We start from the raw sequence: 24,042 nt of genomic DNA on the forward strand, positions 1-24,042 counted from the left end.
TAATGCTGGTATGTAAAGCCAGTGCAACCACTTGAAAACACTTATGATTCTTCAAAATGTTATAACTAGTATTACTATCTGACCCAGAAATTCCATTTCAAAACAAAAGCCAATGCTCACACAAACTTGTACACAAGTATTCACAATAGTATTATTCAGATAGCAAAAAAATTCACATGTTCATTGAGATAAATAGGTAAACTAATTGTGGAATATTGTTTGGCAATAAAAAGGAATAGGTGAATCTTCACAACATTATGCTGAGTGATAAGAACCAGTCACAAAAGACTATATTATAGGATTCCATTTATATGTAATTCCACAATTTATAGAGAAAGTATAGTGCATAGTAGTTCCTGGGAGAAAGTGGACAGGAAAGTGATTGCTAAAGGGCATGAGGCTTCTTTTGTGTTGATAAAAATGGTCAAAAAATTGATTATAGTTGCTCAATCCATAAATATACTAAAAATCATTGAACTGTATTGTGTGTCAATCATATCTCAATAAAGCTGTTATAAAAATTAAAAAGTTTACTGACTCAGCTGTCTCTTGCTGCAAATCATTGAATTAAGGTGCTGATTTTCCCTATATAGAAAATTTAAATGTAAAGACATTCACCTTGATAATATTTGTCCCACATGTATGTCAAAGGCCAAAAATATTACTGTAGAGCTCAATTTCAGTACATAGTTATTTTAAACATCTAACACACTATTTAAAATATCTAATAGTAGGCACTGTAGTTATGTGCTACCCAACTCTTGACTTAAGAAAACTCAATATTAAATATCAATATTTATACATTAATTCTTTTTTGGGTAGGGGCGGTTGTACTGGGATTGAACTCAGGAATGTTTTACCACTGAGCTACATCTCCAGCTCTTTATTTTTATTCTGAGACAGGGTCTTACTAAGTTGTTGAGGCTGGCCTCAAACTTGCAATTCTCCTGCCTCAGTCTCCCAAGCTGCTGGGATTACAGGTGTGAGACACCATGCCTGACTCAATATTCATTTTTTTATTGACTCTTTTGTAGACATCCAAAGGTAATTCCCTCCTCTCATCAACCTTGCTAAAGGCAGACTATTATTTAATACTATAGTAAAACTATTTTGGGTCCCATGACAGATTCTTAACATCTAGACTGAGAGATCAAGAAAGAAAACAACAGCGACAACTGAGTCTAATTTGTTGTACTGATGTAAAAATGTTCATTGGCTTTGAACAACTTTTTTTCAAACTAAACTTTTCATGGAGGCTCAATACATCTGAGGGAGGCCACTGTGGCTTTAGATAGAAGTAGGTAACCTGTAGACTCTCCTTACCCTAGGTACCTTGGCAGATATGTTGGAGCTGTGATTCTCAAATCCAGACAGGTTCCAAAAGGATAACTTGGGAAATGGACTAAGAAAGCAAATTCTGGGGCCCTGCCCCTGACTTCCTGAATCAGACGCTGGTAGTAAGGCATAGAAGTTTTTTTTTGTAGCTCCCCCATGCCTCTGATGTGCTGCTCAGTGGGCTTGGCACTATGAGCCCTATCTCTTGTGAAACTGATCTAATAATAGAATTAGGGAACTTTGATTACACTTGTGTTTGAATGAAATTCTATTCAGAAGTAAATTCCTTCTCTTCAAATTGAACCATGGCTCCAGAGATCATATGGTCACCTCCAGTTTTGGATTAAAAAGTCTCCCTGCACAGCAGGAAAGCAGAGGAGTCATTATACTCCTGTCCCCAGACAGCCTCACTTCCTGTGGGTTGCATAACCTTACTAATTCAGGAGTGGAATGTAAAAGATACAGATTACCAGTGCCTCACTAGCTACCTCTATGAGCCAATCCTTGCAGAGTCAAGTCTAACCTGCCTTCTTTCATAACCTAAATGTACTTCCGTTCTCTCTTTGAGAAAGATAAACAATTATCATCATAATCCACACATTCTCTTCAAACATTTCAATTCTGTTACGGCTTCCCTGACTAGTTTTCTCAATTAGTAACATACAGCAACAATTTCAGGAATTTTGTTCAACTTTCACATCATTTTCTTATCTTCACCATCTCAGATTGGTGAATTTCATGAAATCAGTATCAAAGTAACAGAGTTTTATTAATTAATTTCCTTCTGAGAACTTATTTTATACTCACCTTTGGACCTATCAGTTTATCTGCTGTCATTTTGGCAAAAAGTTCTGCTGTTTGGGTTCGAACCTGTGGATGTGTTGAGTTACAGAACATATCCAATAAATAAATCAAAGCTCCTAAGAAGGAAAAAAGAGAATCAGTGCTTATATTATTTTCAATTAGTAGAATTCATTTTCAACCTTATTTCAACTCAGTGCTGTTTGATGTTTTTTTAAACTTTAAGGGTCTCCAAAGCATTCTTCTAATTTATCAGATTGCACAAAAAGCAACTCAAGATATGCTTCATAGTGCTGAACAAGACTGGATGGGATGAAAAATGATTCTATACATTACCCTTTGCCATTGCTTCTTTGATTATTTTTGTACTTGATGCCAAAGCATAAAGAGTTTCCAGAACAAGCTGACGACCTGCAGAGTAAAAGACATTTCAAGGAATGTATCGACCTTACATTTACTAGACATTGACTCTATGCCAAACATTAACTAGGTATTCCAGATACGGAATCATACCTCATCTTCACAATAACCAGCAAGGCTGTGTTATGATAAGGAGCCCGGTATACCCAGTCCATTATTTCACACTTAGTGAGCTCTATGGCTAGGTTTTCTGTCTACATCCATCTACTCCAAAGTCCACACTCATAACTACTATGGCATAATGTTTTCCTATCTAAATATTAACGGCAAACACATCCAGAGGACACTCTACCAGGTATCTCAGATTTTTACATGATACTACTATCTCAGGAAAATAAGGAAGTAATCATTGTAAGACAGAGCTCTACTCTAAGACACAATAATTTCCTCTGGACACAGTTCATCTCTCACCTACTCATTGCCTTTTGATGTGCAAGTATACTGGGCTACTGAACTTTGCTCTTTTAGAATCAAATGGGACAGACAAAAAGCCAAAGGAATAAAATGTTATCAAAGAGGGTAGAGACTGTCAAGTACTGGGCTGAGTCTAAAACAACACAATAATAACAATGTCCATTAGCAAACACTGTATAAGGTAGATAATTTAGTCTAGATTATGTGTAAGTGATGGCAAAATTGATGAAAATATCTAGATGTCAGCTACTTGTAAGATTAAAATGTTGACAATGAATCAGGTAGAAGTTATACTTTAAAACTATGGTTTCTGTTTTATATTCTTTACCAACCAGTTTAGTTTTGTATTGTTTAAAGCCTTACAAAATTATTGAAAACCAATAAAAACAGAAAAAGAAAAAACCAACTAAGGTATAATAAAAAGAATCTGCAAATTATTTCTCCAGGTTGTCATTTTGAACAGATAATTCAAGCAAGTCATTTATTAAAAAATAAAAATTACTCAATGAAATTTCAACTCCACTCAATTCACTGAACATAAAGAAACACTGAATACATGCCAAGCAATGGGATAATCAAAGAGATAGGGTCCTACTCTCAAGGTGAATAGACATAAAATTAAGATTAACATGACATCCAAGGGTTTAGCAAAGTCACCTGTGCAATGTATTCTATGGTTTGTGGTGAGGGTGGATTTAAACTGCAGTTGCCTGATACACTAAACATCTTGCTTTTGGAAAAGCAATCTCAATGTTGGCTCTGGCACAACTACAAAACTATTATACTGGATAACTGTAGAGTTTCTGAGCAACCTGCATTAACACAGGCTGTATTCAAGAAATTAGGTTGGTAAATTTTTATTCTTTGTGGTAATAATCTCTGTCAATAGACACAAAGTAGGGAAGACAATGCTAAGTTTAATACATGGTAAACTTTATCTTAAGAATGTTTTCTAGCACCGAAGACTGTCTTTTTAAAAAAACCACAGAATACTAGTTAATTCTCAATTACTCATGTACAATTACTCATGAAAAAAACCTGACAATCAATCCCAGGTTATTTTCCTTTGCTTTTCCTCTCTCACCTCCAACTTTCAACCTTTGAGATGGAAAGTCAAGATAATTTTGTTAATTTATGTAAAATACAATTAGGAAGACAAATCCAGTATAAACAATCCCACTGTAAATATTTCAAAACTAAAGATGGATGATATTTGCCTGAGGTTTTGCAACAGTTTTATAACTGTTCCCCTCCCTCGGTTGGTCCTTCTATGGTTTCCAAAATGCCATTTGTGAATATACCTACTTGATGGCAATGAATGTAGAAGAGCCAGTAAATTGGATAAAACCACTGATTCTGCAATATTGTTGACACAATCTTGGTTAGATGTCACTATATTCACAACCTGAAAATTAATCAACAGGACATAAAAAGGTTTGGAGATAATTTCAAACCTAATGAAATTCAGTAATATAGACTTAACAGAAGTGACAAAATGTTTGGAACACAAAATATTTAATTTTTAGAGAAATTTTTAATTTTAAAAGATTGGTCTTATTACTTTGAGACTTATCTTTTGATAAAGTTATCTTATCTTTTGATAACCTTAAGGTTCATGAAAAACTTTAATCCTATACAGAACATGCTCCTTTAGCCTGGGGCCTAGAGGCAGGGATGGGATTTAAAACATGAAAACAAAGAAAAAATATGACTATGGCATACAGTGTAGTGTTTTCCAGTCACAGATTTGGGGTAGGCAGTTAAAAGATAATAATCTTCACTTCTGGGACTTTCTTTTGCTCATAGAGGAAGAAAGTAAATGTCTTTAACACTCGACACAACAGATTAGATCTCTTTCTATATAATGAAATAGGTATGTTTTTCTTTAAAAGAGGAGGTTATAGTTTAGATATGAGGTGCCTCCCAAAAGCTTATATGTAAGACAATGTAAGACTTTTAAGAGGTGAAATGATTAGATTATGAGGTATAATCTGATCAGGGGATTGACCCACTGATGTGGATTAACTGAGCAGTAACTACAGCCAGTAGGCTGTGGCTGGAAGAAGAAGATAACTTGGAGCATGACTTTGGGGTTTTTATTTTGTTACTGGTGAATAGAGCTCTCTCTCTTTGCTTCTTGACCACCATGAAGTGAGGTGCTTTCCTCCTCTGGGCCCTTCTGCCATTATGTGGGGCCTCATCCTGGGCCCAGAGCACTGAAGTTGGCTCTCAATAGACTGAGACCTCTGAAATGATGAGTCCCAAATAAACTTTCCTTCCTCTTAAGTTGTTCTTGTCTGGTATTTTGGTCAGAGTGAAACAAAAGCTGACTTAAAACAAAGAATAATTTTTCAATTCTGACTTTTACAATACACGTCTAAAGATCAATGCCACTTAATTTGGACCATGTTCAGAATCAAAGCAAAGTAGTCTTGATTAATAATGTTACTATTATATCAATATTAGTAGTCTATTAAGAATCTGTTTTAAACCAAAAGATAAATCTAAGTGATTTATTCATAAACCACTTCTTTACCTGATACTATAGGGTTGAATTTGGTGTTCTTTGTAATAAATTATGTGCATTACAACAAACAGGATCATCTGAAAAATGATCCTGGGAGCTTACCCTGGGGTGCCTAGACAAAGAACACCTGTAACCAGGGACTTTCTGCTTCTGTCAGAGGAAAAGTAGCACCCAAGTAGCATCCCACAGGACCAGTGGTTTCAAACTCCTGAAGAAGGGACCTCCAACTTCTCTTGAACCCTTAAGACCCACAAATTTTGGCAGCTGGCTTTCCTAGATAACACCTATTAACAGCAGTATACCCAGGTATCTATTTGTAATTCTCACCAAAAAGGTTACCTTGCTACTAGATTTGAAGGGAGAGTACAAGGTGAGTTCTCTGGAATGAAAACCCACAGTGCACAGCCAAGCAGTGTCCTGGCTTCATTATATCTCTCTGTAGAGACAGAGAAGTCAGCGAAACCCTGCCTCCCCCTCTTGCTGATCTATGGCTTCTAAGCTTCTCCAGTAAAGCCTATTCCTTAATCTTCTGACTAGGACATTTCACAGTGTACCCAAAGCCCTGATGTATGACAGATAGGACCTAGAAAGGAAACACCTTGAAAAACATTAATAGGTAAAATTTAAAAAATGCATATTTTTATCCAACTTCAGATAATTAGTTGATGCTCAAACTGTATTTAGTTAAGTGATAGGAAAAGGAACACGCTTTTAGTATAGAATACTCTTACCTCTAAAGCTAATTGTTGCACTTGACCAGCTCCATGGACCCGGAGAAGAGAAAATATTAACTTAAAGTGACCAATGCATTCACTTTCAGAGCCTAGGGAGTAAACAAAATGGTTTTTATTTCCAAGATATTCTAAATTACAGACCTTTAGAAAACTGATAACACACAGTTGTTTACTGTTAATCATAAGTCTTGGATGATCCTTTTTAACCATTATGACATGAAGCGAGTGAAGTATCTCTAAGCAGCACTAAAAGGCAAAAAATAAAATATTATAGTTTCTTAATTTTTCTTTGTTTTCATGTTTTAAATCCCATCCCTGCCTCTAGGCCCCAGGCTAAAGGCAAGAAAGACATTATAAGAGGCCCTAAGGATTTAGTCAGACCTTGTCTCAAAATAAAGAACATAAACAAAGGGCTGAGGATGTGATTCAGTGGTTAAATGACTCTGGGTTCAAATCCTGGTACCAAAAAGATCTGGAGTGTTCAAGTATTGTATTATTTTAGGTTTTACATTCTATATTATCACATTAAAGTTATCAAAATTAGAATTGAAAAAAGCTTTTAGATTTTCACTCATCTTTCTGGAGTCAGGCTGGAGTGCTAATACTTTTGGAAGCATCCTCTTATAGATTGATGTTTAAGAGTGGAAACTCTCACCTTTTTATTATTTGAATTTTTAGACACTAAAAACTTCAGGCAAGTTTTCAAAAATATGAGTGTTCACAGGAACACAGCACTATGTTAGTACTAAAAAAGAGGCAAAATTTAGATTACTGAATAAATCTAAGCACTTACACTTGCTATGCCAATTTGTGTCATCAATGTGAAATTTCATACTATCAAATTATTCTGCCTTTTCAACTCAGACTCATTTTCTCTTTAGAGAGATGAGTTCTTCTAAGCATAGTGCCTCATCTCTCTCCTTAGTCTACTATTTGTAGGTAGCAAATATTATTAGGTCAATTTCTCTTAAAATTATACCAAGTATAACATTATAATCAAGTATAATTTTCCCTGAATTTTTTTTTTAATAAAATTGAGAATTGGAAATTTTTAGAACTCTTTGATTCGAAGGTTCTCATTAATTAAGGGTACAATCACACACCTGGATTATATTTTATGACATTTCTCAGAGCCTCCAAAGCCATTTCCACTCTTGGCAGGCGGTCTCCATGTTGTTCTGATTCCACTTTTGCAGCATGTGTGATGGCCATGAACGTGTGCAGATACTGGGCCTGAGAGCCTATGTAATCCAGGAGACTTGCAGCAAATGCTTTTGGAACCTGTCAAGCAGAGGAACATTTAAAAAATATGTGTGTCTTCAGAAATAAACTATTACAAAGATTTCATAGCAAAAGAAAAAATTTCAACCCATGAAAGTAAGCAAAATTATATTATAAATACACATGAATATACTTATACACTTGTGTGTTTTGTGTGTGTGTGTGTGTGTGTGTGTGTGTGGTGGGGGGATTTGGGTGGGAAGGAAACAAAGCAAACTGCAGTAGAGTGTTTCTTAACTTTCAGAGATCTGGTAAGTTCCCAGAAGTACCTCAATACAATAATTCTAAGTTTAGAGTACTTCTTTACTTTATCAAAATAACTGATTGATATGTAACATTTATATTTTTAAAAATTCTATATTCAGAATATAAATTCAAACCATAGTTGGGGCACTTCACAAATCACTTAACTCATTCTGCTTAATACTAATTATACACACATACAATGAGATATTTCTGTGATAAATAATATACATTATGGTTTAGGAAATTCCTCTTTTTTTCTCAAAAGCAAATTCTAAAATAAAGTGTCACTCACTGCTTTCCTCCTTACAAATCAATCTCAAAATCCACCTTGCTATGTCCTACAAATAAGACAAAAACAAAAATTCTAACATGATTCCCAAGCACTAAAAAGAAAAAGATCCTCCCTTGCTTCTGGAAATAATTATAGATCATTACAAGAGATAACCCGATGAGTCATCTAAAAGATCTTTCTGCTATTAACCTATATTTTCTTTTAATAATTGGCCAGAGAGAGCCTCTTGTCTTGTGGTCTAACATTCCATATGATGGAGTGAGTGTGAAACTGGCATTGTACTTTGGGAGCTGGAGGCAGACATGCTGGGCACAGTGGGGAGTATTATGCATAAGAAATCAAGTCTTCAACAATCAGATAAAGAGGCTTATAAGTAGTCCAGGATCACTCATCAAATACTTAGTTAGGTTAATTTATAATTAATTTCGCAAAGAGAAGGTTTTATTTCAATGCATACAGTGTGAATAAGCTAGTAGTTTTCAGTCACACAATATCAAAGGCAATGGAAAAATTACAGGTAGAAAGCTTACCTCTAGTTGAAAAGTAGGGACTTCATTATACACTCTAACAAAAATCTCCCCCACGATAAGTTCTTTGGCATGATCACTGTAGACAAATTCGGATCCATAAGTTTTATCACAATCACCCTTTAAAAAAAAAAGAATGTAAATCAGAATCATTAACATCTAATTTCTAAATCTATCCCTATTCAGTTTCATAACAGAACAACAATTCAATAAGTCCACTCATTTTCTAGAGGAAGAATGCTGATACACATCACAGCACTCAATGCAATATTAATGTTTACACCGAACACTATAACTCTGGAATTGGAACAGAATTATAATTTTTAGTTGAAAGATTAAATGAAATCATTTAAAAATTTCAAAAGATCACAGAGATGACCAACAAAGTGTCTTACGGCTAGAGTTTACAAAGCATACACAACATTTTAATCTTCTCTCTCTATTCAGCAGACATTTGGCCTATCAAGCTATATAGGAATAAAGCTGAGAAATGAATACTTCTGGATTGGGTATAAGGAAGGAACACATTAAATGAAAGTGTTGGAAAACAGTTTCTGAATACAAAGAGACAGTGATATAATAGAGCTTACAAAATCAAGAATAGGTTCCATTTAACGAAAAGAAAAAAAGAAAAAAGGAATGGGGGGAAAAAGTTCCCATGAAGATGTAGGTTGAAATCACAAGGAAGTTAGGTCATACTAAAATAACATGTAAAAGTATAGAATGGATTATAAAATGCTAACAAAGACAATTTATTATAAAGTGCATTCTGAAAAAAAGAGGAGATGATGTAGAAATGTGAGACTTGCTCTCACTAGCTCTGTAATTCTCAAAAACTTTATAAAAAAATCCTATGTAACTATCACAGAATGAGTTAAAAAAAAAAAAAGATCAACAAATTCTGAGTTATTTAGGATGTAAGAGTAATGATTGCTCTAATAAAAACTCCATAACTACAAATATAATGGTCTTCAAACCATCAATATCCAATCATCTAGGGTACCTCCTTATTTTCCATGCCATTGCCTGCCCCCCAACCTCATGGTTAACTAGCTTCTTCACTGGAAGGTAGGATGGTAGGAGAAATTTTCATTTGACAGTGTAAAGCAACTTGCATTTACTGGAGAAAAGAGGATCATGTGAACAATTAAAGTAAGGCCTTTGGGTACAAAAACTGATTAAATAGAAAGTAGTACTATCAACAAAGTATTATTTTAAACAACAGATGCTGTTCTTAAATGAGCTATAGGTGACAAAAAAAACATTGCCTTGATTAACACCCAACTGATAAACTGTGCATTTCTGGTTCATCAATACCGTTGCAGACTTTCTGGGATTCCAAGAAATTCCAAGATTCCAAGAATAAATTACCCAAGAAATTTATAAAACAATAGCATACTTTTTTAATCATGTTTTCTTGTTGTGATTCAAGAAATTCTAGTAGTTCTGCTCTTGTAGAGTTGTTCCATATCAAATAGGGGTTTTCTGTGTTGCTGTTAAGCATCTTCAGAATCTAGGAGATAGAACATAATCATTTTTTGTAACATGACCATTTTGTAACATTACCATTAAAATAAAATGACTGAAGTTATGACTTGTTTTTAATGTCTAAAATTTCCAAATTCAGGGTTCATTAGAATAAGCAATATTACTGTGCTCCTTTGCTACTTAAACAATCAAGATACATTAAATACAATGGATTTCAAGAAGCAGCCCAGTAACTCTAACAAGTATTGCAGCTGAGAAAAAACCAAGATTGTGAAAGACCAAATTACTTATCACAGGTCTCACAACCAGTAAGTGATGAACTGGGATTCAAGTTTGAGTCTGATTTCAACATCTTTAACATTTGTTTTGCTATAGTGAAAACTCAACATTTTGTATTATAGTATTTAATAATCACACAGTAAATATTAAAAAAGAAATCAAACTATACTACCTTTATATATTTGAAAACAAAATCTAAGTCTTTAGGAAGCACACCATTATTTTATACTTAGCCTAAGTTGCTGAGTCTGTCTTTGAACTTGTAATCCTCCTGCCTTAGTCTCCTGAGCCATTGGGATTACAGGTGTGTACCACCATGCCTGGGTTGAAGTGTACCCTTATGAAGGGAAATATTTATGAGTGACAAAGTTGGTCCAGATTTTCTTGGCTATACCCTGATTCAAAGCTACATTAAGGAGTTCAGCAGACATAGATGGTGACTGCTTAGCCATCCAAGGTGCTTTCACTTTGTTTAGCTCTCCTCAATGTTTAGTGTAAACAGAGATAGACATTTGACACATCCTTACATGCCCAAATGAAAATCTTCTACATTTTATATTTACTGAGCTTTGTGCTATGACTAAGCAGAGAGGACATAACCTCCATCTAATATAAAGTCATCTCATCCTTGTGCATGCACATGTATATAGGTATGACTTATCTATTTACTGTCTGGATTTCAACCTTAAGTGGGAATAGGCTATGGCTTAAAAGAAACAGCTAAAAACACATTTCATCCCTTGATTTCCAGTACTCTGCCCACTGTGAAACATCATTCCAAATTCACTTTCTTGTTCTGTCCCTTTGTGACTCAAGGTTGCTAAGAATTATGGTGGGATCCACAGCTGGGAAACATAAAGTTAATTTATATTTGTAGAGACTTGAACTGAAGAGCTGTGATCATTATCATCAATCCAAAACAAATTAACTTTCTTGGCTGAGAGAATAAGCATGTGAAAATTTCCAAATTCAGGGTTCATTAGAATAAGCAATATTACTATGCTCCTTTGCTACTTAAACGATCAAACTATTCATAAAAACTCAGGCTACTTCTGAAGCACATACCTCAGTAGCACTAATGACAGCAAGCTTTCTAGCAACGTAGGGTGTCAGCATGCCAGCTAAACTCTTCCTTACAGTTGGATTTTCTGGGGTTGCTTGTTCTTCAGGCAAATACCCTCCAAGACGACTCAGAGCATGGACACTCAGTTTGGCAAGGCTGTTGGCTACTTCCTGTTATTAAAAAAAATTGAAACATTAAAGAAGATCTGTTTTCTTACATAGGTAACATAGAAACTTCATGGAATCAAAATCATAGGGAATTTTTTTTTTTTTTTTTTTTTTTTTTTTGTGGCACTGGGGATTGAACCCAGGGCCTTGTGCACGCAAGGTAAGCACTCTACCAACCGAGTTATGTCCCCAGGCCCCATAGGGGACCTTTTAAAGGAGGAGAAAGCCAGCAATAAAAAGGCGCAAGAATGCCAATGCTGACATGATAAAGCTTTTGCATTAGAGTTTTTTATTTTTATTTTTTTAATTTACAGGAAAGACCTTCAGAATCTATGTACGCATTTGTATCTATGCAATATTTACAGACTCACATTTGGAAGTATAGTGGGGCAGGCACATGCTGACAATATGAGCAATAAATGACAACACTTAGGACAAACACAAAAATATCTATAAAAATCAGACAAATATTCAAGTGTCTGTGGGAAAGCTAGCCCCAAAAGCCTGATATATCACTGCATTTCTATTATATAAACTCAAATTTCAAGTCACAAAGTTGATTCTGAGTAATTAAGAAAAATATTAAATTGTGTCTAAAAATGCTACTGCAAATTCCCTTGCCTCAAATCCTTCAAATATAAGCTGTCAAGATAAAAAGTTTTGGGGCTTAAAAAACAATAAACTTAGTTATCTTAACACATAGTATATCACCTGGAGGCTCTGGAGAGCTGAAGTTTTGCTTTCCATTAATTTAGCATCAACCTAAATGGATATGGGTTCAAATTCAATACTAAAGCAATAAAAGTTACCTGCTGGTTTGTTTCTTCACTTTTCTGAATACCACTCTCTTCTAGTGTATAGTCATAATTAAATAGATAACCAAGCAGATACCACAAAATTCCAGCCTGAAAGAGGTGTGTCTGTAGCCAGAAATCCACAGCAAAAGAACTGACACATTCTACAGCAAGAGCAGCCACCCGTGGAATACTCTGAAAATAAGAATACAGAATTAAGTCACAGGTTAAAAAAATAACAACAAAAACTCCCAAGAGAAATTGGTTGTGAATGTATAGTCAAACTAGCTATATTTTATTTTCCAAAATATTTGCCTCTGCCTGTATTTTCAACTTCCATTTAAAACAATACTATATACAGTCTTTTAAGTCTAAAATAAAAAGTGACCTCATGATGAGATAGAGTTACCATCTTTGAGACTAGTGTCCACAGATTTGGGAATATACTTTTCCCTATTTCTACTATTTTTAATTTTTAAAAAGTGGGCTAAGGCATCAACAGTAACTCCCCACTGGTGATCTTCATACAATGATAACATTTTGTGTAGATACAAGCATTTAACTTGATTTTATCAGAGTTTGTATTCATACTATTTCTAAGGACACCAAGTAGATAGAGGTGAGGCGGTAGTTTCATTAAGCTCTAACTTCTACATACTTTAGTCCATGATCTCCCACCTCCATCCTGTTCTATTAAACACAACTTACCCAGTATCTAAGAAGTCCCTTTCTACTTCTCCGTCACCAACTGTGTCTCCTCTCAGCCACTTCCCTCAGCAGTTTTAGATTGGGAAGGAACCATATGCTCTCAGATGTCTACAGCCTTTCTCATTAAGCAGCGAATGAACCCTAAGTTTAGGCTTTATATGGTCCTTTATTTTTATTAGATTTATTCAGTTCGGCCTTTTCTCCTTCTCTCTGTTGGAAATTAGGTGAAACTCACTTCCTTTACATATGTCACTTGAGCCTTAGTTTTTGTGGGCCTGCTAGGAATAAAGGCCTACCTCCTTTTTTTTTTTTTTTTTGGTACCAGGGTTTGAACTTGGGGCACTTGACCACTGAGCCACATCCCCAGCCCTATTTTGTATTTTATTTTGAGACAGGGTCTCATCGAGTTGCTTGGTGCCTTGCTTTAGGTGAGGCTGGCTTTGAACTTGTGATCCTCCTGCCTCAGCCTCCCAAGCTGCTGGGATTAATAAACTTAGGTATCTTAAAACACAGTTTATCATTTGGAGGCTCTGGAAAGTTGAAGTTTTTGCTTTCCATTAATTTAGCATCAATCGAAATGGATTTGGGTTCAAATTCAATATTAAAGAAATAAAAATTGTGTCACAGCACCGGGTCAAAGCCTTCATATATAGTATAATTTCTATGAACAATGTTTTGAGTTGCAAACTATTTGTAAATAATGCTGAGATAACAACCTACTTATAAAATCGGGGATAAGCTATTTGAGAAGAAAATTCATTACTGACTGTACCCAGAGATCATTAGGAACTCTACCTTGCCAAAATATAGTACTCGACAGAGATCCTTGATGATGCTAGGCATTTCTGTGATCTTCTCTCGGCATTCTTCAAATTGAGCAGCCACACTATAGCACTTACTTATGTGTCCACACACCTACAGACAACAACACAGAGCAAAAAAAGGAGAGTCACATGTGCATCCCTTATTTAAGACAGTAGAAATCAAATCAGAAGAGATTTGTGAATAATGCTTAATGGTGTATAATGATGTTCCAAAATTAAACAGAACATTTCTATTGTATCATGAGTCTTTCTAATTCAGATTTCTCATAGATGCAGAAGTTGGAAAACCGTGGCTACAATGAAAAACATGGCAAAATCAACCTGGCTTGTTTCTGTACCACCAATAACCTAAGAATAGTTTTTGAATTTTTAGTGAGTTATTAAAAAACCACAAAAAAATATCTAACAGAGACTGGGTAAAGTATGAAATCTTCAAATATTTATTTACTCTCTGAACCTTTGTAAGAAAAGTTTCCTTGTCCTAAATCAAGGTATTTTTATTCAGTTTATTTGCATGGTAGAATATCACAAGTTTTATATAATACCCTTCAATAAAGAGGAAAAAACCAGTACTCAACTGTTTTATATTTTAAATTTTGCTAGCATAAGCAAAGGGCCACATAAAAAGAACTGTTCTACAATCATAATGAATTCTTGATGAATTTTCTGTCAAAGAATTCAACTATTGTTGAATAGCCAAATAAAATGCTAGGGATGGAGGAGAGGTAAAGAAGGAAATTAGGGAAAGGGCAGGGGAGATACATAAAACAAGAATGAAAGAAACGACAAATATTTTAAGCTGGTAATGGAGACATAGGGTTCAAAATACTCTAAGAAAGAAAAAAATTAGACCAGTACACTACAATAGTACAATGCTTCTTAAAGTATGATGCACAAATTAGCAGCAGCAGCAACACCACCTGGAAACTTGTTAGAAAAGCATATTCTCAGGCCTCACCCTGGAACAAGACTAGAAGCCAGAAAACTGTGTTTTAATGAGCCCTCTAATTTATTCTCATATATATTAAGGTTTGAAGCATTACTAGCATAACTTTCTTGAAGCCAGAGTTTTAGCCTTACCTGTACTGACATGTCACTTGGTTTACTAGATCGATTCAGGACAGCTACACAACGACTGAATGCCTCCTGTAATACCTGCAGAGAAAGAAATGAGCCATTAACTCTTCATTTTGACTTTAAATCTGAAAAGCATTTTCTAGCAGGAATAAGATAACTTTTTAGTGTTAGCTATCTGGTAACTAAATTAACATGTTAAATAAACTATCAAGGACTCCTCAAAGTTCTGTCCCTTTTAAGAATTCCCATAAGCTACTTTGTAAGCAACAGTTCCTTTTACCAATTTTGAACACAGTATCCTCAAATTCACATTAAGAACTAAAGCTCCATTTTTACTCTTAATTTTGGTACTAGAATATAGAGAATAAATTAAAGGAGAAACCATATCAACTGCATTTGTACTGGGTGAATTCTCTTTGTCATGCGTCATTTAATTTTCCTTAACTAGCTTAAAGATAAGCCCAAAGGCTATTCATATTACCTCTATCCCATTCTCCCTTCTGAGCTCTTCAGCATTGAGGGCTGAACAGTTGACGGTGTGAAAAGCTAACTCTGCAGCTGCAGGCAATAATGGTGATTCTTTCGAGAAAAGGAAGTCATCTGAAGTTTCCATTGTTATAGTCCTAATTAGCATGGGGTACCCTGCATATTTATAAGGCTGTAAATCTGAAATAACCAAAAGTTAGTACTGGGAAAATAAAAAACACAACAAAAACTAATCATGCAATGGTTTTAAGTTGATGCTGACACCATGTTCAATTGTGTTGCCTAAAAAAAAAAAAAAAGAAAATATTCAACATCTTAAATATCTCCTAACTTCAGTCTATACAAGAAATTAAATAATATTTTTTTGGAAAATTAATCATACTTTTGAACAAGATAGGATAGATATTAACACAGGCAGGCAAAGGGCCCCCCAAAGCCTTTTTAAAATGCAAAGACCACTCAATGAAATTAACCTGTAGAAATATTCCAAACATTCCAGCCAACTTGTTTGTTCTGGAGCAACAGGAAAAGGGAGCAGGGAGCAGGCCACAGGCCAGATCTGAGTGAAGGCTACAGACTCAATTTTCCAATACCTCTTTTATACAGGTACAGACCAATAGCCTTGGCGCTTTTCCAATATCTGTTTAGCATAGATAGTGATCAATGACTCTGCCTGGTAACTATATTAATTCCTAGACTAGCATACTTAGTTGACAACCTGCTATTCCCACCCCCACCTCATTTCTTTTCTTCTCACTTGAATAAATACCACGCCTTTACTCTTACTCTCTGTTGTCTGTGGGTTTCATTTTTTTGAATCTGAGAGATGAGAACCCAGAAAGAAGTCACTGGCTGGGCTCTGCTGCATCACTACAGAGCTACAGCACAGATCCTGCTATTGACTATATCAATGGAGAATCAGGTTTTGTCTGCTGCAGAGATTCCCTGCTGTGAAGGTACAATTGCAGCATCTCTAAATCTGGTTTCACTTCGCATATAGTTTTTTAAAAAATCTTTTAAAGTCTTAATTTATATTTTAACTTCAAATGTATTTTCAGTGTCTCAGATAAACTTTAGTCTTGAATCCTAAAGGACCCCTGAGACAAAAGTATACTTTAAAGCTTCCTCATCTTCTGGTTGTCAGTTTCCCCCAGTCTCCAGTTTTACCCTGACTTAGAGTCCACAAACTTCATCAAACCATTTGTTTGGTTTGGGCCTTTCTAAAGGGAAGCCTAGGGCTTGGCTCCAGATGAACTGTGCCAGCACACCCAGTGCCCATGATGTCCCAATGAGGACCATGTAGTAATTCATCTCCATCATGCCATAGTACTGGAGCAGCACCCCAATGTAAGCATCTATATTTGGCCAAGGATTCTTGGCCTTTCCCTGCTCCAAAAGGATAGTGGGCATGATCTTGTACAACTGAGCAACAAGTTTGAACACAGGGTCATTAGGCAAGTGTTTCAGAGCAAACTCTCACTGAATGGAATATTGTGGATTTGTCTTCCTTAGTACTACATGGCCACAGTCTAGGACAAGCCGTCCTGAATTGAGTGTGCTCCAATTGTAGTTCTTTCGTCTGACACATCTCTGCCAACTTCCTTCTGCAGTTGTGTTAGCCAGACAAGTACTTCCTGATTCACTAGTCCTTGTAGAGGCCCTGCTAGCCTATTCAGCTGGTGCAAAGAATGGTTAAAGGTCTGAAAGGGCACTGCCCACCAAGTGGTTGGTGTGGGCACTTACATTGCCACCTTCTTGGTCACTGTGGATGGTGAGGTATAAGCACATGAGCTTACTGAACTGAGCATTAGTATAGCCTAACCTGTTAGTGAAATTGTGGCCCCAGCCCAACTTAGCATCAATGACCCCAATACTGCTGCCCTCCTGCCCACTCAAGAGCTGTGTGGCGGCAGTGAGTAAAGCAGGCAACTCTAGGATCTGGTGAGGAGGGAAGAAGAGGAGAGAGATGTGGCAGAAACAGAAGCTGCTGCTACCAGAGGCCACGTCAATGGGTGAAGGAGGTTGCCATATAGTTGTTGTGATACTTTGTACAATACCTACTTTCTTTTACCCATGTGATCTTTTAAACCTAATCACAGATAGCAACAAAAATACACCAAAAAACCTGCATTAACATTCATGATAAACACCTCTTTAAAAAAAGACTGATATTTTATTTGTATTTTATATTCTGCTTTCTGAATAACAAGTGTACTTTTCTTTTTTTTAAATCAATTATCATAAACATTTGAAAATACTAAATATAATCTGTTACTATAATATAAAACAAAATTCTTACTTAGCTAATTCCATTTTTTATTTTGTTTTGGGGTTTTTTTGGTAGTGGGGATTGAACCCAAGGGCACTTTGCAACTGAGCTGCATCCCCAGCTCTTTTTATTTATTACTTTTTTAAGTTGCTGAAGCAGGTCTGGAACTTGTGATTCTCCTGCCTCAGTTCCAGAATCATTAGGATTACAGGCACTCACCACTACACCCACCTTAATTCCATGTTTTGATAAGCAGATTTGAAGGCAAAAGTTATCATACACAGGTGCACAATTATTGCTTTTCAAAAAGCTAATCTATTAGACAGGACCATGCCAATAAATTTGCCATAATTTTATAAGTACTTCTGTTCTTCCATTTGAAATCAACATAAAGCCTTTTGCCTTTTAAAGCTGAGCAATAATCTGTCTTAAATTAACTCATTTTTAGATGGCTTAAATTAAAAAAAAAAGCAAAAAGTGCCCTTTATAAATGATCCTGTTTTCCTATTATAACATATGTAGATACATACATCCATATATTTGGTAAGAAAGAACTGTGAATTAATTAGAACCCCCACCCAGAACTTACTGGGTATAAGCTCCCCCATGGGAAGAATGGAAGACAGCCTTGACAACAGGCAAACTAGTGCTGAGTCACAATAATTTGTGGCTAATATAATTATCAGCCATTAAATCAAGCGGGGCTGGGGTTGTGGCTCAGTGGTAGAGCGCTTGCCTCGCATGTGTGAGGCACTGGGTTCGATCCTCAGCATCACATAAAAATAAATAAATAGATATTGTGTCTATCTACAACTAAAAAAATATTTTAAAAAAGGAAAAATAAATCAAGTGGTTTTAAAGAGAATTTCTAAACTGATTATGCATGCTGGTGAGTGCCATATTACTAAAATATTTTATATAGAGTTCAATTCATATACCAAGAGTGAATCAATTAATCATTGCTCTCCTTAATGATCGATTTCTAGATCCTTGGGCTGTCCCCTCCAATACTTAAATTACTACTCCATCTGGTCTTCAATTACTCAACACTCCACCACCCTCTTCCTTCTCTTCCAGCATCATCCTATAGCAAATGAGTCTCCCACTTTGTTCTGTAAGCCAACTTCAGTTCCCAAGCCAATGTGCATCTGCTATATCAAACCCAACTCAGGTTGTTCAGGTTTTTAGAAAGCAATAGAAACTATTCAAGTGGTCCTGTACATCTTTTTACATCTCTCATTCCTTTCATCTCTCTCAAGATCTTCTTGTCCCCTGCGACAGTTTGAAAAACACTGGTATCTGTGAAGTAGGTGTGATTTCAGGGTGTAGGATTATTTAACATGTTTGCAAGGCCATGTGGCAGTGATGCTGGACACTGCCAACTTTAACTTCATAATCTGAAATGAAACAGAGTCATGCAAATACAAATATATAGGCAGAGCCTTTATTAGGAAGGAAACCTGAGAAGGGAGACACAGCTCCAAGAAGAAAGTGTCAGGCTGGCTCACTAGAACAATAAAAGGAACTAGTTTTATTGACTGCTTTTAGGAGTGGACTTTAGGAAATTGTCTCATGAGTTAAGTGAAAGTACCTGGCTCTAATGTGTGCTTAGTACTGTTTGAGAGCGAATAGATGAGGCTTGTTTGGTGTCTGACTTAAGGTTTCGATGGCTGTATGGTAATGAGCCAAGGGCAAGGAGTACATTTGCTCTTTGTCCTTAATATCTAAGTAGCTCTAATGGTAGCAGTCCAGAAAGCCAGGAGTATGTTGAAAACATTTAATACTTTGTTGGGATAACAGAAGTTGGGTTTTTAGAAAGTAGAAGAAACTGTTCAAGTTGGTCCTGTACATCTTTTAGTGTTTTCAACCTTCTGAGCCTTTTGGAGTTAGTAAAGTCAAACTTTTATATGTAATTTAAGAAGAACATTAAATGATCCTTCAACTCTAAATTCCATTTAATATTTTAGATTTAATATGTTTGCTGCTACATGGCTAAACATAAAAACTAACCATGTAGTTTCATGGAATGGAAATGTCACTCAGGAAGGAATAATGAAAACTTGCTGGAAATGGAAGAAAAAAAAAAACCAAAACCCACGAAAAACAAAACAAAACAAAAAACCCACAGTAAGAAGAGGAAGGTAGGAAAAAAACATCATTTTGGGTCTTCCTTTAGAAAACTACTCTTCCCATATCAATGTGATTCCACAGCCAGGCGTGGTGTTGCACACCTGTTATCAAAGCTCCTCTAGAGCCTGAGGCAGAAGGATCCAAGTTTGAGGCTGCCTGGGCAACTTAATAAGACCCTTTTTAGAATTTTCAAAATTCTAAAAAAGGGTTGGGGTACAGCTCAATGACAAAGGATTCCTGGGTTCAATCCCCAGTACAAGAAAGAAAAAGTGATTCCAATTATCTTTTGCAGTAATAATTCTAAAATCTATCAGAATATACTATAGAAAAAAAATGATAGGATTAGTTGGGTGATAAATCAAAATCTGTGATAACAGATGCCTTACCTTCTTTATGACGGTTGAAGAGAATGCTCTGTGTTTTCAGAATTAAAATTATATTCTCTGGATCTGGTCCATCCACTATTTTTGTTGATTTGGTACATAAAAATTCATATGCTTTATTTACTTTTTCAAACATATCCTATGTACAAACAAAGGTAATTAAATTTTAACTTGGATGATCTCAAATCACAACAGGGTAAAGATGGCTTATAATTTACCAATACTTTCTTTATTATTTTGTTGTTTACATTAAGGAGTTAATTCCAACTGGAATCTAAATGATATACTACTAAGGTGAAATTTATTTTTCCTCTAAAAAACTATCCAATGATCTCAATAAAACTTGCTAAAAATTCTTCAAATAAGAACTTAAAACATATTTCTCATATTGAACTCTTAGAATTTTAGTTAATTTAGAAAACTAAGCTACTGTTTATAGAGCATTATGCCAAGCACTGAGCTAAATGCCACTATTTTATTCTCAAAATAGCCACGTAAGGTGTGTAAATTATAGTCTTCATTTTTCAAATGAGGATATTACGACTCACTGATATTAAGTAATTTACTTAGAAACACAAAGTCAATTGGTGGCAGAGTTAATTATACCAGGCTTCTGACTCACAAGTCCATACCCTATCTATATTATGTCCCATTGATTTATATATTGCTGTTTTAGTATCTGATAAGTATAGCAATTTAACAATTGATTTTAAGTTTTATTCCTGTCATGACTGTTCTTTTTCTCTCATATAAATCTGAATTGCTGCACAATTCCCCAAAAATAAAACACCCCCACGCAGCCTTTGGATAAAAAAATGTTTTACACATACAAAAGTGACACCTTATCAATATCAAATCTTCCTGTTCAGGAATACTGTGTTTTTAATGAAAACCACTGACTTGAAATCAGTAGAAATTATCCCAAGCTTCTGGCAATAAATTATTAATCCCTAGTTATAGTGTTCTTAAGTGACTTCATCTTTTATGAATTCTCATTGGACACGGTGAGATCAAGGAATACTGGCAGGAGATGATTTAAAATCTGAACCAAATTTTCTGCTTCTTCAGTTAGAATGCTATGCAGTTGAATGTCATTAGAAAAAATTACAGAAGCTGGGGTTGTGGCCCAGTGGTACAGCAGTTGCCTAGCACGTGTGAGGCACTGGGTTCGATCCTCAGAAACACATAAAAATAAATAAAAGTACTGTGTCCAATTACAAATAAAAATAAATATTAAAAAAATTACATAAATCACTCAAAGCAATCTGGAAAGCAATATTATTACTGATAAATGAATTAAAGTCCACTATACTCCAACTTTTAATTATTCTTGTGATTGCCAATTAGAGTTTATTCTCAAAACAGAGATGGGTAAGGAGACAGAATAAATTTTCACATAGGCTATGAGTCAAAAGGAGACTCCTTTGGTTAACTGAGGGAGAACTATTCACACAGAAAACCTAGGTATTTGGGCTGAAGCTTATTAAACATGCCCTGAGCATTTGTTATGACAGATTCTTGCATGAAAGATAACTTATCTCCTCCTAAATAATACCAGAGCAACAGGAAGTCAGTCCCTAAACCCAAAGACAATCCAAAGGCAGCACATACCCTCCCTTCTGGATTCTTATCAGGGTGGTACTTCTGTGCAAGTCTGAAGTAGGCTTTTCTAATCTTGCTTTCATCATGCCTGTTAAGCAGGAAAATTGTTTTTATAAAGTATGAGAAAAAAATGTTTATACAGTCATATAGTGATGTTTTGAGAATCTATTCAGGAATTTTATGTGATCATGTATTAGTCATCAAATTAAACTTACGTAAGACTTAAATAGAATTATTTCTTATATGTTATCTTTACAAGTGAAAGATATAACCTAAAAGTTCCCTGTGTAAGGTTATCATTCACTTTAAATTATAAGACCATATTTGGGGTTTGATGAACTAAAATACATTTCTATAAACCTACTAATTTGCCAAAGTGTCCCAAATGCCAATTCACTCTTCTTTAAGCTGCTATATTAACATTGCTGAGAATGAACAAAAACTTTAGTTTGTACTTAAGAAAATGTCTTTACACCATTTTTCCCTAATATTTCTAGTCTACTACAAATTACTAAAATAAATCTGCATTCTTTTCTAATCCATCATTTAGTGTTCTGGGCCTACTGCTATCAAATCTCTTCTTCATGCATAAAACAAATTGCAAGAGAAAGGGGAAAAACAAATATATGAGTGAGTAGTACCATATCTCAGATAACAGTGTGAGGTACTCTGCCTAGATTATTTGAATTAATAAAAAACCAGAAAGAACAGAAGGATGCAATTTCACATATTAATAAACTGTAATATGTGAAAGTCACACATAAGTCTGTAGTTAATCCCAACTATGTATGTCAAAGAATAGAGAGAAAAATTAAAAAATGGTTGGTTTAAAATATAATTTCACCTTTGATATTAGAATTTTAAGATAAGGCAGACATTTATTATTGTAATAACTGAAAACAACTCACATCCCCTGTCCTTGAGGCAGATTAAGCACTTCATAAGCATCATCTATTGACATCATGGGTGGCTTCTTTTCTACTTCCTTCTTCCAGGCATCAAGCGTATCTTTTAGAAGCTTGACCTTAGAGACAGAGGATTAAAGTTTATATTGACTAACGTAAAACTATTACCAAATATAACTTTTAAGTTATAACATACTTGATGTAAATCATCATTTTTAGGCTATCCAATCAATAGCTTTCTTAAATACAAATAACTAAAAACTATCTTCTTACCATTGTAACATTTAGGTAGCAATATATTTGTTTCAAGGCTATTTCCTCTGTTTTTAAGTGATTTTTAAATCTCTGCCAATTTGTGCTTTTACCCTTAATGTTTAAAGAAACATTCAGAAAATATGGAAAACTCTGAAATACGAAAGTAGTATACTGCAGTATGCTTCTCAAGATGATGTAACAATCACAGGTATGCTGGCATTCGAACAAATGTAAAGGATAGCACACTCAAAGGAGCTGCTATTGAGTGGGAAGAAATGCACTAATATTTACTGCACACTGTATGCCAAAGAGCTAGGTGCTTTACAGGCTACAGAAAATTTGATTCTTATATAAAAAGCCCTTACGTTTTGTATCATTTCATTTTGAATCCTGAACAAGTTCCAGAGTCTATTTATCTTTATTAAAGCACCATGAACAGGCAGTGACTTGAGGTACAAAAATGGCAATTGATCTGAAATCTTTTAATAATAATGGTAATAATAATGATATAATTTCTGCTATAGTAATAGAACAACATGTCATCCAGGCCTACTTTATTCTAGGCTCCCCAAAGATTTACAAGGGCTCAGGTTAATGGGGTTCCAAGGACACCATGGATGGGCAGATAACACCTACTGCTATACAAATAATCAGGTCACATTTACCGTCATTTATGTGTGCCAAGAATTATGCTTAATGAATTCTCAATCTTCACAACCATCATCAGAGACAACTGTTACAATTACTATTATTGCCATTTTATTTTTTACTTTTTTTTTTTTTTTTGGTACTGAGGATGGAACATGGGGGTGCATTACCACTGACCTATATCCCCAGTTCTTTTTGTTTTTTTAGACAGGGTCTTGCTAAGTTGCTAAGGCTGGCCTTGAACTTGGAATCCTCCTGTCTCAGCCTCCCGAGTCACTAGCACTATAGGCTTATGCTACTGTGCCCAGCTATTACTGCCATTTTGAAGATGAGACCTGAAGCTTAGAGAAATAGGTAACGTTTTAAACAGAGCTATTAATGGCCAAG

General features: G+C 35.2%; 1 protein-coding gene across 1 annotated transcript in view; it reads right to left on the reverse strand.

The window, feature by feature from the left end:
• Positions 1-24,042, reverse strand: part of Dnajc13 (DnaJ heat shock protein family (Hsp40) member C13) — a 125,139-nt gene that overhangs the window by 18,504 nt on the left and 82,593 nt on the right. Inside the window, exons 34-48 of the mRNA XM_046431327.2 lie at positions 22,756-22,871; positions 21,857-21,935; positions 20,249-20,384; positions 15,459-15,643; positions 14,981-15,055; positions 13,872-13,991; positions 12,384-12,563; positions 11,410-11,577; positions 9,977-10,090; positions 8,581-8,697; positions 7,335-7,512; positions 6,229-6,320; positions 4,276-4,375; positions 2,473-2,547; positions 2,143-2,255 (exon numbers count right to left, since the gene is read on the reverse strand). Of these exons, the coding sequence (XP_046287283.1) occupies positions 2,143-2,255; positions 2,473-2,547; positions 4,276-4,375; positions 6,229-6,320; positions 7,335-7,512; positions 8,581-8,697; positions 9,977-10,090; positions 11,410-11,577; positions 12,384-12,563; positions 13,872-13,991; positions 14,981-15,055; positions 15,459-15,643; positions 20,249-20,384; positions 21,857-21,935; positions 22,756-22,871 (1,848 nt within the window). The remainder of the gene's footprint in view (positions 1-2,142; positions 2,256-2,472; positions 2,548-4,275; positions 4,376-6,228; positions 6,321-7,334; positions 7,513-8,580; positions 8,698-9,976; positions 10,091-11,409; positions 11,578-12,383; positions 12,564-13,871; positions 13,992-14,980; positions 15,056-15,458; positions 15,644-20,248; positions 20,385-21,856; positions 21,936-22,755; positions 22,872-24,042) is intronic.

This window comes from Marmota monax, unplaced genomic scaffold (assembly GCF_021218885.2).
Source record: "Marmota monax isolate L192 unplaced genomic scaffold, Marmota_monax_Labrador192_F-V1.1 WCK01_AAM20220418_F8-fsc00022, whole genome shotgun sequence".
In the NCBI taxonomy this organism is placed as follows: domain Eukaryota; kingdom Metazoa; phylum Chordata; class Mammalia; order Rodentia; family Sciuridae; genus Marmota; species Marmota monax.